The following is a 13989-nucleotide window of genomic DNA, read 5'->3' on the forward strand; positions in this document are numbered from 1 at the left end:
CTGCCCACATTGGTGTTGGAATAAGTGGACAAGAAGGCATGCAAGCTGTCATGTCAAGTGACTACTCCTTTGCCCAGTTCAGATACTTGCAGAGACTGTTGCTGGTACATGGCCGGTGGTCTTACATAAGGATGTGCAAGTTCCTACGATACTTCTTTTATAAAAACTTTGCATTTACTTTGGTTCATTTCTGGTACTCCTTCTTCAATGGGTACTCTGCACAGGTAAGAGAATAATAATTATTATTACATGATGAGTAGAAGTCTTATATAAATAAAACTCTGCTTCTGAGAAAAACATTTCCCCTCCATACTTGCAGTTTTGATGCTCTATCTCTTAATAGTTGCACAGATTGAGATTATAGATGACTTTTCTAAAAGGTTTCTGGTGCTTTAAAAATACTTTATTTTGCCTTTAAAAAGTTGGGATGTGTTCCTGACCTACTGGCTTTTGTTATGTGACTTTGCCTTCATCCTAGATTTTTTATCCTAAGTCACCTTGCCATTAAGAATAGTGATAACAGGGGTGCCTGGGTGGCTCAGTTGGTTAAGCGACTGCCTTCGGCTCAGGTCATGATCCTGGAGTCCCTGGATCGAGTCCCGCATCGGGCTCCCTGCTCGGCAGGGAGTCTGCTTCTCGCTCTGAACCTCCCTCCTCTCATGCTATCTCATTCTATCAAATAAATAAATAAAAATCTTAAAAAAAAAAATAGTGATAACAAATTATTCATCGTTGAACATAAAAAATGATATTGTGACCAAGGCTAAAGGGATTATGTAAATTTTGGATGACTGATTTAGCCTGTTGGTTTTTGTTTTTGTTTGTGCTGAAATGGCAGTGGGGGACATATAGAGCATGCTGAAATGGTGATACAGCAGGAAAATATCATTAGTGAAAATGAACCTAAGTCAGTGCTTGTGGTTGTCCAAACTTCTGATGCCACTGCCACAGACAATGGTTCAGAAGAGCCTCCGAAACCGAGGGCCTGGAGCAGCCTTGAGCACAGTGAGGGCCTTCCTTCTGCTCCCGTGCAGGCCTGTGTAGAGCTGGTGCTGATGAGTGAGCCCGTCTCCTCTCGGCCACCCTGCAGACTGGTGTGTGCACAGCCCTGCTTACCCCTTTCAGAAGCACATTTTTCATATTCAAATTCTGCCTCACAGATGTTTAAATGGAAATGTGAGACTTGCAAAGTACAAGAACATTTGAATGATACCTTATGTGCTTTTTGAACCAATTTCGGTTTTATGTCTTCTAATTCATTAATAAAGGGATATAAAAAGGACCAGCACCAATGTATTTTCCAGCATTATTCAAACAGAATGGACTCCTTTTCCAAAAAAGGTTTTCGCGTATATGCTCCCATTTTTGTCAGAAGGAAGGTTTGTTTCTGTGGAATGGTCTTTGATTCTGCCCATTCCACTGAACCCAGCTCACACCTTGGGCAGATGCAGATGAGGGGTGTTTACTCTGGCAGAAGCTGCACACAGCCTGGGGCCTTCCCCCCTCCGAGAGAGATGAATGCATGTTGACTAGGCGGGCAATAGGTCTTGGTTTGTGACACGGCGACTCTGTAATCTCCTCACAGACTGCGTACGAAGACTGGTTCATCACGCTCTACAACGTGCTGTACTCCAGCCTGCCCGTGCTCCTCATGGGGCTGCTTGACCAGGTAGGAGCCTCGGGCTGACGGGACACTTCAGGACGGACTGGGCACCTGTCTGAGAAGTTAAAAGCAAATATTTCAGTGCATTCTTTTGGTTTTAATTTCTTCCTGAGAAACCCCTATTACTGTCCTGTTGTTAGGCGACCACAGTAACTGCTGCACCTCCTGTATTATAGTGACAAAAGAGGATTTCTGTGCCCGGGATGAATTCATGGACAAAAGAGTTTATTATCTTCCTTTTGGACACTTGTTAAGTCTTGTTAAGACACCTGACAGTATAGTATGTCTCTATAATAATAACTTTAAAATTATTTTAATATTTCTCTAAACGTATGTGCTGAATTCCCAGATTAGTCCACATTCTATCTAGGAGCAATTCTTAAAGTGCTTTAATGAATAAAAAGAATAATTTGGAATTAACCCATCAACTCATACGTGAAAATACTTTCCAAAAAAATTAGAATATATTCCCCCAGGAGGTAGAAATAGTCTCCCTACATTTTTTTTTTTTTTGACATTACTATTTGCTTTCCTTCTATGAGCAGCAAAGTAATAGATCTCTACCTAGTCCCTCTCTTAATTAAATAGCAAATAATGGTGGACTAAAGTAAAGGGATTGGTCTCTGCACACTGAAAGCATTCAGGACTTACCTTGTTGAGTTTTTGCCATCCTAAAACTAAGCTGAAACTCACTGTGAGAGATAAATTGGAATGGATCTCGGATCTCAGATCCATCTTTGATCCTGGATGGTCCACAACTAATTGTGTTTTTACCCTTAAGGATGTGAGTGACAAACTGAGCCTCCGCTTCCCTGGGTTGTACGTAGTAGGACAAAGAGACTTACTATTCAACTATAAGAAGTTCTTTGTAAGCCTGGTGCATGGAATTTTAACATCGATGATCCTCTTCTTCATACCTCTGGGAGCTTATCTGCAAACTGTGGGACAGGATGGAGAGGCACCTTCAGACTACCAATCTTTTGCTGTGACCATTGCTTCTGCTCTTATAATAACCGTCAATTTCCAGGTACATGGCTTCTGTCAACTGTTTTCAGTATCTGTCAGTTACCTGTGTTTCTGTATATAGACCAGTGTGCGCATCCACCTGGCCCCCACTCTCCCTCCCACTGAGCCTCGGCCGCTTTACAAAATATGACTGTTATCTTCACCCCTTGCACTGAGCACATTTCCTACTTCTCGCCTGAGCCAAGGATAGTTCCTGATTGTTCAGTATTCAAGCCAAATCATGCCTAAATTGTTGCATTCTATTTTCAGAATCTAGATCCTTTATTTCTTGGTAACTCCCCAAAATGAATGCTTTGTTTTTCTCTGGTTTTACAGATTGGCTTGGATACTTCTTATTGGACTTTTGTGAATGCTTTTTCAATTTTTGGAAGCATTGCACTTTATTTTGGCATAATGTTTGACTTTCATAGTGCTGGAATACATGTTCTCTTTCCATCTGCATTTCAATTTACAGGTTGGTATTTTCTAAATTCCAAAAATAAAGGTATAGAAAAATGTTACTAGTTTAGATTCTGACATAACTTCTAAGTAAAAACACAAAGTAAGTTATTGTTAATGAAAATTAATGTCCTGACTGGCACCTGAATGATGGCTGGGCTGGAAGTGTGGTAATGTAACAGGAAGAAAGCAAAATTAAAAACTTTGATAAAATTGTGCATCTGTTCAGTTAGACGGGACCCCCGCTCCCAAATCTAATATTGGTGGGTTGCTGGGAAATTGAATATGGACGTATTGCTGGTAACTTCTCACACATTTGGACCCAGGATTTCCACTTGGAGAAAATACCTAAAGATAAAACATACCAGTTTTTGGAAAAGTCAGTTTGTACAAAGATTATACCACCGCAATTCTAATTGTTTTTTAAAAATGGAAATAATTCAAAGACCTAATAAGAATACTAGCTAATCAAGGTATGAGTCCCGTATGATGAAATTTTAGAACTCAAAAGTGGAAAACTTGCCACATTGTTAGAAAAATGTATGCAGAGCAATAAGTAAACTTAGAAATTGTTTAGAAATAGTTTACAGCTGTATAAAATAGGACAAATGCTAGAATGAATTTGAACTATTTCATAGTATAAATTTTAAAATATCATTTTCTTAGTTTATTAAATAGAGTAGCTTGGATTCACAATGGGGAGAAAAGTCCCCAGAAACTAGTTTCCATGTAAAAGATTAGTTTGTTTTGTTTTGTTTTGTTTTTTTTATGGCCAGTTGTAAAAAGACAGTTGCTATGGTAACCCTTGGAATTGAGTTCATTTTTTTGATGATTATTTTTACTGACTCTGTTTTAAAAAACTTAGTACCCAGTTACTTAGAATATTCCCAAAGGGACTGTTTTTATTTAGCAGTGTAAAAACACATTTAAAAAATAAAGGCCACTACTTTTATAAACTTATAGTGTAAGTACAGAGAATACTGTGATAGATTTGGCTTTAGGGGATGTTAATTATAAATATTTTAAAATTGGGTAGTTATATATGATGGTCTGGTTGTATGAATTATTATGTTCTCTGACATAAACTAACTGCCAAATACAGTGGAAAAAGTGAGGCTCTATACAGATGGATATGGGGTTTAATTCAGGAGTTGCCATGGCTAGTTCTGGTACCCTGGGAAATCTTTTTACTTCTCCACAACTCGATTTCCATGTGTGGCAAGGAGGATACTCTTCATCCCTCAGAGGTAATTAAACGGCATGACCTGTATAAAACACTTAGCATAAGGTCTGTCATACTAATGGTGGTGCGAGTTGCTACTGTTATTTGGAGTTTCCAACTAAAACTATAAATTGGAAAGTAAATTCCTGGAAAAATGTAGAAGTACAGATTGCCTAACTTTGCATGTTTACCTAATGCAATGTCAACAAACTCTTTTTTCCTTATTTAGTTGTTCAATGATGTACATTTGCCTTCCTCATTTTGCTTTGTTTAGTCCCGTTTTAAAATGTTCATTCCTTCAGCAGTGATGGGATGTTTTGGGGAGGCGAATCTGTGAAACTTTACCATAGATAATCATTTAAGGCTTAAGGAATATTCACTCTGCCCTTAGGACGAAGGACCCCTGGGATTCATTCTCTGTGTTTTTACAGGCACAGCATCAAATGCCCTGAGGCAGCCATACATTTGGTTGACCATCATCCTGACTGTTGCAGTGTGCCTGCTGCCCGTCGTTGCCATACGGTTCTTGTCAATGACCATCTGGCCATCAGAAAGTGATAAGGTACAGAAAAAAATAGTATTCTCCTCATTCTGAATGCCCCTCACAGAAAGCAAAGCCTGTTCCCAAAGCAGCTTTCCTGAAAAATTCTAAATCCATGGCAAGTTTGGTATGAACGTTTTTTAATACTACTTCTCTTTAACTCCATCTTGCAAATAAGTCCTGTGGGACTGGGATTTTTGTTTGTGTGCTTTTTATTTTAAACATTATCAAAGGGAGAGTAGTATAATGAACCCCATCCCCTCAATTTAACAATTATAATATTAACATTTTCCCCTGCAAAGAGTTGGGGTTTTTCTTCATTTAAGGAAAAATGCCACCTCTTTTGGCAGGATCCTCTTGAGCTACAAGTTGTTCAAATAATGTATCACTTCAGCTCGCATACTGATTAGTGGGTTTCGGTGACTGAGCAACTTAAGTCATCTAAGGTGACGGAGCACCTTAATGTCTGTCAAAAAAAGCCTAGGGTTCTTTCCATCGCTCCCCTCTGCTAACCTCATTATAGCTTCAGCTTGGAGCTGGGGGTTGGCCACTGCAGATCTAGGCATCTCCTGACACATCACTATCCAGGGGAGGCCAGGTGCTTTCCCTTAGGAGCCCGGGAACTGGGCATGGGAGGGCCCTGCCCACTTCTCGCAGGCCTCTGGAGCCAGACCAGGTCACCTGGCCGGTGCTGAGCAAGGCAAGTCCCCTGGTCCTGCTCCTGGGAGCGCTGTCCACACCTCAGGAGGGATGTGGCTATATGCATGAAAGGGGTACTTGAGTAAACTCCGTCTTCATCAGGAAGGAGAGAGGATGTTGGGTAGGCAACCTTCAGCATCCCCTAGACCGCCCTTTTCCACTGACAAGAAGATGCAGGAGCAACAAGGGTTTTCCCTTGAACCTGTCCCAGTCTGACTGGTCAGTGGGAAAGAACGTGGGAATGTCGGCTCCCGTTTTCTAGTTCGGAGACCTCGGGAGTGCTCCATAACCTCTCTGGGCTGCCTCATCTTTATATAAAAGGAGGCCGGCGATGCCGCCTCCCCGGGGACAGCCTGGACTAGGTCCCCCGTCCGTGTGAGCGCCCGCCCAGCTCCCCTCCGCCCTCACACACCTGCGAGGTCCTCTCTCCGGTTCTGCAGATTCAGAAGCACCGCAAGCGGTTGAAAGCCGAGGAGCAGTGGAAGCGGCGGCAGCGCGTGTTCCGCCGGGGCATGTCTTCGCGGCGCTCGGCCTACGCCTTCTCGCACCAGCGCGGCTACGCGGACCTCATCTCCTCCGGGCGCAGCATCCGGAAGAAGCGCTCTCCCCTGGACGCCGTCATAGCCGACGGCACCGCCGAATACCGGCGCACCGTGGCCAGCTGACGCACCTGCCGCGACAGTCACACGCGTACAGAGGTCTATTTTTTTACGAAAGGCTCTCAGGAAAAACTGAATTTGTCACGAGGATGCTGAAGACCACAACCTTCATCACAAGCTCCTTGGGCTGCTGGACTACTACAGTAGCGAAGAATACCTTCCCGAAAGTCCTATTACTCAACTGCTCGTGTTCATCAGGATCCAAAGGGAACGTGTTAATCCAGTCTCCATCTAGGACAACAGAATTAGGAAATGTCTTATATTTCAATTCAAAGGGTACTCATTATAAAATCACATTTAGATCATCCTGTCTGGGATCTTCAACACGAATTTTCCAGAGGTTGCTTTCTTCCCCATAGGCTAACTTTTTAACAAAGATCTTGTATTTATAATGGCAAGGACAAAAAAATTCATGGATGTTCATCACCTGGAAGCAAAGTGGTCCAAAGACTTTTTCCAGAGTTGATAATGAGCTGCGTGGTTTTCTCTTCTCCTTATATTGGTTTAATAGTTCAAGGAAAATCACTTCACATTTCATAAGTACAGGCCTTCCATCTGCTTAGTTTACTGCCAGGTTAAAAGTGTGCATCATGTACGTTTACTCTTACTTTGCATATTATTTTAGCCACTTCCTTCCCTACTTTCATTTTTAAAAGATGTGTTTAAATATTTATGGGCTTTAAAAAAGAAAAGTTCTTAAAAACTAAGGACATCAGTGATAAATTGTGATTTTTTGGTAAAGCTTTCTTCTGAAAAGCAAACACTATGCCTGCCTATATGTATGTTATAAGAGACCTGAACAGAGGCCTCACATTTTCACTTGCCTTATGTCTACAGAGAAAAGGCTGTTGGCAGCCACATTTCTAAGACTAACAGCGTATCCTTCAAAAATGGAAACTATCCTCAAAGAGGCAAGAGTTATTTTTCTAGAGGCTTTTCTCGTTCTGTGTTTTTCACACTCTAGTTTTCATGTTCTAGTGAAGATACAGAAGTGTTTTCAATAATTCTGTTCTTTACCATTAGGCTGTGAATGTTCACAATATCTGTCCCTTTGAATTTCCTGTAAGAAAATCACATGTATATAGTTCATATTCTAGGTGTGATAAAAGAATGTATGGCTCTTTATCCTATGGAAGTAAATTTCTGGAAGTTTACAACTTTATCTTGTAAATAAAAAAACCCTAAATTGTTTTCTTTTTTTTGGTAAAGCAAAGTTTGCTTGTATAATTCTCAGTTTTCTCTCCTGTTTTTATAAATTGTGGGAAAGGTCGACAATGCAAATGTGTCAAAGACTTATACTGTTGGGTGCAATATTAACAATTTTAAAATGCAAATTGCTTTGGATAAATTATTTCTATATTCTGTAAATCTGAGATTTAATGTATATTTTTGTTTAAAAAATAAATGCTTTAGTAAAATCTTTGGAAAGTATCTTCTAAGTAGGGTATATGACAGAAGAAGCTAAGGCCTGCAAGGTTTCTAAAGGAACACAGGGGTCCTCTTGTGGTGAGAAATAAAAGTTGGGGGCAGGGTACTAAGTATTAGGGGAGAAGTGAGTGAGAAAAGGCCATTAGACTTTAAAAGTCCTGGACAGTATGTGAAGCTGTGACCCCCACTAAGGAAATGGGACTATGCCACAGACTTTTTTTTAGAGAGAGCATGGGTGTAAGTTGCAGATTCAGCGCAGAGCCTGATGGAGGGCTCTATCACATGACCCTGACATCATGACCTGAGCTGAAATCAAGAGTATGATGCCTAACCGACGGAGCCACCCAGGTGCCCCAGAACTATGCCACAGAGATGGAGGTTCTCTGTAGGACATCAGTGGGGGACTTGTTTAGGAGGCACAACTGCCAGCAGATGAGAGAGTATCAGCCTGGTGGTGCTTTCTAAGGTGGGAAATTAGGACCCCCCTCTTCGCTATTCCACAATTGACAGTTGGCTTGTGGAGCAGAACTTCATGTCTATGTCAGAGCAATCCTTTGGAAATGAGGTGAAAGGACACGGGATAGATTAGACTCTTCAAGAGAAATTGTAGGAGAAGAAGTTCTGAGCAGACCTGGGATATGGTCCCTTAAGAGGGGGGGCACTTTCCCCCCCAGGATGTCCTACTGTATTTAAATTGGTTGAGGAATATATGTTTTTAATCAAAGAGCACCACCTAAAGGTTCTTACGGGACTCCAATGTGATAGCAAAACCAAAACACCCCAATGTACTCTATTTTAGCAGTTGTTGCCTTCATGTGATGTGAATGAAACTTGGGAAAATTATAAGACCGCTTCGAAGAGTCCCGTCAGAATCTGCTAGAAAGTTATGGCTACAATAAAACTTCTGGTGCATTTATAATTACAAAAAGGCCCGTCAGAAAACACTGTAAAAATGATTTCTTGACTTACATTGACATTTCTTCGAAGATCTATAAGTGCCAAAAAGTATATAAAACGTCCTTGCTGTGTCGCTCTCTGTCAAATAAATACATTAAAAAAAAAAAATCCTTAACAACGTTAGTCATCAGGGAAATGCAAATCAAAACCACAATGAGATACCACTTCACACCCACCAGGATGACTATAAATAAAAAAGGAAGGGCACCTGGCTGGCTCAGTCAGTAGAGCGTAGGACTCTTGATCTCAGGATTTTGAGTTCAAGCCCCATATTGAGCCTAGAGCCTACTTTAAAAAAGGGGGTGGGGTGGGGCAATAAGTGTTAGCAAGGACCCTGTGGAGAAACTGGAACCCTCATCCACTGCTGGTGGGAATGTAAAATGCTGCACCCACTGCTGAAACAGTTTGGCAGTTCCTCTAGAAGTTAAACAGAATTACCATATAAACAGCAATTCTCTGAAGTGAATACATATATACACTGCAAAACCTTGAAAACAGGTACTCAAATACTTGTACATGAATGTTCACAACAGCCAAAAGGCAGAAACAACCTAAATGTCCGTCCACAGCTGAGTGGATACACAAAATGGGGGATATCCATATAATGGAATATAATTTAGCCATAAAAAGGAATAAGGCCAGTTCAAGATGGAGACATAAGCAGATCCTGAACTCACCTCCTCCCATGGACACACCAGATCCACAGCTCCATATGGAACGATTTCCTCTGAAAACAAAAACAAAAGGTGAGGGACTCGTAACATGGGGCAAACCACCCACACTGAGGTGGGCAGGCAAGGCAGAGATGCAATCTTGCTGAAAACCCCACCTTCAGCATTCAAAATCCAGAGCTCCTCATGAGGAGTGAAGGGTTTGAACCCCATATCGGGAAGCCCAACTTTTAAGACCTACCCCTGAGAAATAAGCCCCTAAAACTTAGAGCTTTGAAAGCCAGCAGGGTTTGCATCCATGAGGCCCAAAAGGCTAGTGTGCAAACTGAGAAATGGCTCAGAACGGGCTCAGGGCCCCTAACAGGGTCCCTGGCCTCCCCTGCACACCAGAGCCCAGTGCAGAAGTAGCCAGACTTGACACCAAACAGGCTTACTGCTCTTAAAGCATTGGCCTGAGAGGCAGACATCTTATTTAACACACATCTGGGGGCCTGCTGGGGTACTCTCCAAGGATGGCGGCCAGTGGAGACTTTTTAATCTAGGTACCATCTTCATGCCGTCCCCCCGTTGCGCTCCAGCGCACCAGTATCTCCCAGAGGGGAGCTTTTACATGCATGCATCTGGCACCATTTTTACACCTGGTGCCCCAGTTTTTGCAAGTGCCCACCCAGTGGATGCCCCTTGATCGCCTGGCTCTAGAGGCCGGCAGGGCCTACATTCCGGGGACCCACAGGACTCTAACAACTGGAGAGACAAGTTCTCGGCCGGCTACCAGGGTACTGCACAGCTGGCAGACTGAAATACATGCCCAGTCTGTCTGTGATAAAGGACTATGTGCTTGTCCTGCAGCGTCGGCCTGAGGGCAGGCCTCTGGTTTGGCACCCATCTAGAAGGACTCTCAGGGCAGGGAGGCTGGTGGACGTCATGTTTACCCTCTTTCTCTGCCTCCCTCCAGCGTGTCCGTGTCTCCCAGAAAGGAGTTTATACCCTCATTTGGTGCCCTGATTTTTGCAGGTACTATGAGGTGACACCTCTAGATTGCCAAGCATGGGTCACACAGGACTGTAACCAATAGAGAAAGAGTTTTTAACTGTCTACCATTTCCAGAGCACAGCAGGAGGCAACAGTCCGAGGAGCCGAGTTTTTCTGTGAAAGAGGCCTATGAGTTAATTTCCACAGTTACGTCTAAGGGATAGACTTCTGATCCAACACACATCTGAGGGCCGTCTGTAAACTGTTCCAGAGACCTCAGAGGGCTAGCTTTATGTTCTCCTTCTGCCATGCTCCAGAGTGCCAGCATCCCCAGGGGGCAGTTTGTACACAGGTCTGGTACCAGTTTTTATGCCTGGTACCTGATTGCTGTGACCACCACCTAGCGGATGGCCCTTCACTGCCTAGCTCTGGTGGCCAGCAGGATCTGCATTCCTATAGCCCATAGGACTGTAACAAGTGGGGAGGCCGACTTCGGCGGGCTACAAACTCCAGGACACAATACACACACGAGCTAACACCCCCCCGGCCCCCACTCCCCACGCTTTCTGTGATAAAGGACTATTTGCTTGTCCTGGAGCTCTGGCCTGAGGGGCAGGCTTTTGGTTTGACATACATCTAAGGACCTTCTAAGATGCTGTACTGGGACAGAAGTCAGGAGATGCCACCCTGTACACTCTATCTGCCTTGCTTCAGATTGCTGTTATCTCCCAGAAAGGAGCTCATATAGTTGTCTGGTACCCCAATTTTTGTGATTAACACTCAGGAGACACTTCCAAGGTGCCCAGCGTAGGTAGCCAGCAGGATTAATGTTTGTAGTCCTACAGGACTGTATATATTTGTATGGTTTAAGAGCTGCTGCCTGAGGGGTCTGACTTATAATCAGCCTGAATCTAGTTGTTGACTTAGATCCTCCTCTATGGGACAGCTAAGGAATACAATCGATGAGCTGAAAAATAACCAGAGGGGTTCAACAGTAAATTAGATGAAGAAGAAAGGATGAGTAAACTCAAATACAGGGCAGTAGAACTCACCCAATCAGAGCAACAAAAAAGAAAAAAAAACAAACAAACCAAAAAACAATGTAAAAAAGTAGATAGCTTAGAGAACTTAAGAAACAACAGGGCGCCTGGGTGGCTCAGACGGTTAAGCATCTGCCTTCGGCTCAGGTCGTGATCCTGGAGTCCCGGGATCGAGTCCCACATCGGGCTCCCTGCTCAGCGGGGAGCCTGCTTCTCCCTCTGACCCTCTCCCCTCTCATGCTGTTTCTCTCTCGCTCGCTCTCTAAAAAATAAATAAAATCTTTAAAAAAAAAACAAAACAAAACAACAAACAGACCAATACTTGCATTAGAAGGTTCCAGAAGAAGGAGAAAAGAGAAAGGGGCAGAAAACTCATTTGAAGAAAGAACAGGTAGCTGAAAATTTCTCTAACTTGGGGAAGGAAACGGACATCCAGATCCAGGAAGCCCTGAGAGTTCCAAATAAGAACCTGAAAAGACTCAAACCAAGACACATTATAATTAAAATGTCAAAAGCTAAAGACAAGGAAAGAATTTTAAAAACATCAAGAGAAAAACAATTTGCCACGTAAAAGAGATTTCCCCTGTACAATCAGCAGATTTTTCAGGAGAAACTTTGCAGACTAGAAGAGAGTGTCAGGATGTATTCAAAGTGCTGAAAAAAAACCTTCCAAACTTTCAACCAAGACTACAGTGCCTGGCAGTGTTTTCATTCTTAATTTAAGGAGCAATAAAGAGTTTTCCAGACAAGCAAAAGCAAAAAGGAGTTCATCACCACTACCCTGGCTTAGAAGAAAGCTTAAAGGGACTTCTATAGGCTGAAATAGAAGGGTGCTAATTAGTAACAGGAAAACACAAAAGTATAAATCTCACTAGTGAAGGTAAAAATATAGTGAAATTCAGAATCTACTGTAAAGGTGGTGGATTAATTGCTTAAAAAGCTTGTATGAAAAAAAAAGCTTGTATGAGAGTTGAAGCACAGAAGTAGTAAAAATAGCTGCAACTATAATAATTTAATGAGGGATACTCAAAATAAAAAGACTTAAACTGAACAGAAACATAAAACTGGCGGGGGGGGCAGTTAAAAATGTAGAGCTTTAGAAGGTATTCAAACGTGTAAGTCGTTATCAAATTAAGTTACTGTTATAAGTTATGTGTAAGCTTCATGGTAACCACAAAGCAAAAACCCAGTCGATACACAAAAGATAAAGAGAATCAAGCATACCACTTCAGAAAATCACCAAATCACAAGGGAAGAGAATAAGGGAATAAAGAAAGGAACAGAAGAACTACAAAACTGCCAAAGAACAATTAACAAGATGACATTAAGTACATACATATCAAAAATTACTTTAAATGTAAAAGAACTAGGGAAGCCTGGGGGTCGGTGCTCAGGTCATGATCCCAGAGTCCTGGGATCGAATTCCACATAGCTCCTTGCTCAGCAGGGAGCCTGCTTCTCCCTCTGCTTGTACTCTCTTTCTGACAAATAAAATCTTTTTTAAAAATGTAAAAGAACTAAATTATTTAATCAAAAGACACAGAGTGGCTGAATGGATAAAAGACAAGACCCATCTATATGCTACGTACAACAGCTTCACTTCACATATAAGGACACACACAGACTGAAAGTGAAGGGATAGAAAAAAACAGTCCGTGCAAATGGAAACCAAAAGAAAGCCGGGTGACTATAATGACATCAGACAATATAGACTTTAAAACAGGGGCTATAATAAGAGACAAAAAAAATCATTACATAATGATAAAAGGGTCACCCACCAAGAGCATATAGCATTTGTATTTATGCACCCAAAAATAATAGCAAAAATATATAAAGCAAATATTAACAGAAATAATGAGAGAAATAACCAGCAATACAATAATACTACAGTACTTTAATACCCCAGTTTCATCAGTGGATAGATCATCCAGACGGAAAATCAATAAGGAAACACTGGCTCTAAAAAATCCATTAGGCTAGATGGATGTAACAAATATATACAGAACATTCCATCCAAAAACAACAGAATAAACATTCTTCTCAACTGCACAAAGAACATTATTCAGGACAGATTACATATTAGGCCACAAAACAAGTCTTAATAAATTTAAGAAGATTTAAATCATCTCAAGCATCTTTTCTGATCACAATGGATAAAACGAGAAATCTATTACAAGAAGAAAACTGGAAAATTCACAAATATGTGAACCACCAATGAGTCAAATAGCAAAAGAGAAATAAAAAGTGCCTTGAGACAAATGAAAGTAATACAATATACCAAAACTTCTGGGATGCAGCAAAAGCAGTTCTAGGAGGTAAGCGCAGAACAATAAATGCCTACCTCAAGAAACAAGAAAAATCTCAAAAACAAAAAAAACACACAAAACACCTAACTTTACACACCAAAGAACCAGAAAAAGAGGAACAGAGCTCAAACTTAGTAGAAGAAAAAAAATAACAAAGATCAAACCTAATATAAATGAAATAAAGACTAAAAAAGCAATAGAAGGGGCACCTGGGTGGCTCAGTGAGTAAAGCATCTGCCTTCGGCTCAGGTCACGATCCCAGGGCCCTGGGATCAAGTCCCTCATCGCATCATTGGGCTCCTTGCTCAGCGGGGAGTCTGCTTCTCCTTCTCCCTCCCCTTCTCCCTCTGTGTGCTTGAGTGCTCTC

General features: G+C 41.8%; 1 protein-coding gene and 2 long non-coding RNA genes across 4 annotated transcripts in view; 1 reads left to right on the forward strand and 2 right to left on the reverse strand.

The window, feature by feature from the left end:
* Nucleotides 1–13989, forward strand: part of ATP8B1 (ATPase phospholipid transporting 8B1) — a 133599-nt gene that overhangs the window by 114671 nt on the left and 4939 nt on the right. The window contains exons 23-28 of one of the 2 annotated variants that reach the window (XM_034995985.1): nt 1–224; nt 1586–1669; nt 2445–2690; nt 3005–3143; nt 4781–4911; nt 6030–7438. In XM_034995985.1, coding sequence (XP_034851876.1) covers nt 1–224; nt 1586–1669; nt 2445–2690; nt 3005–3143; nt 4781–4911; nt 6030–6254 — 1049 coding nt within the window. In that variant the 3' untranslated portion in view covers nt 6255–7438. Of the gene's footprint in view, nt 225–1585; nt 1670–2444; nt 2691–3004; nt 3144–4780; nt 4912–6029; nt 7439–13989 lie in introns of those variants that run through there. The other variant, XM_034995986.1, reaches the window with a different exon arrangement.
* On the reverse strand, nt 141–6247 carry LOC118004578. The gene is made up of 3 exons (XR_004677625.1): nt 6002–6247; nt 1437–1718; nt 141–216 (listed from the first exon to the last, which is right to left on the reverse strand). It is a non-coding gene; the product is annotated as an uncharacterized LOC118004578 (long non-coding RNA).
* LOC118004577 overlaps nt 6392–13989 on the reverse strand; it is a 25519-nt gene continuing 17921 nt past the window's right edge. The window contains exons 4-6 of the long non-coding RNA XR_004677624.1: nt 9311–9360; nt 8646–8711; nt 6392–6479 (exon numbers count right to left, since the gene is read on the reverse strand). This is a non-coding gene — a long non-coding RNA (uncharacterized LOC118004577). The remainder of the gene's footprint in view (nt 6480–8645; nt 8712–9310; nt 9361–13989) is intronic.

This window comes from Mirounga leonina, unplaced genomic scaffold, assembly GCF_011800145.1.
Source record: "Mirounga leonina isolate KUSES-001 unplaced genomic scaffold, KU_Mleo_1.0 Mir_93, whole genome shotgun sequence".
Taxonomy (NCBI): domain Eukaryota; kingdom Metazoa; phylum Chordata; class Mammalia; order Carnivora; family Phocidae; genus Mirounga; species Mirounga leonina.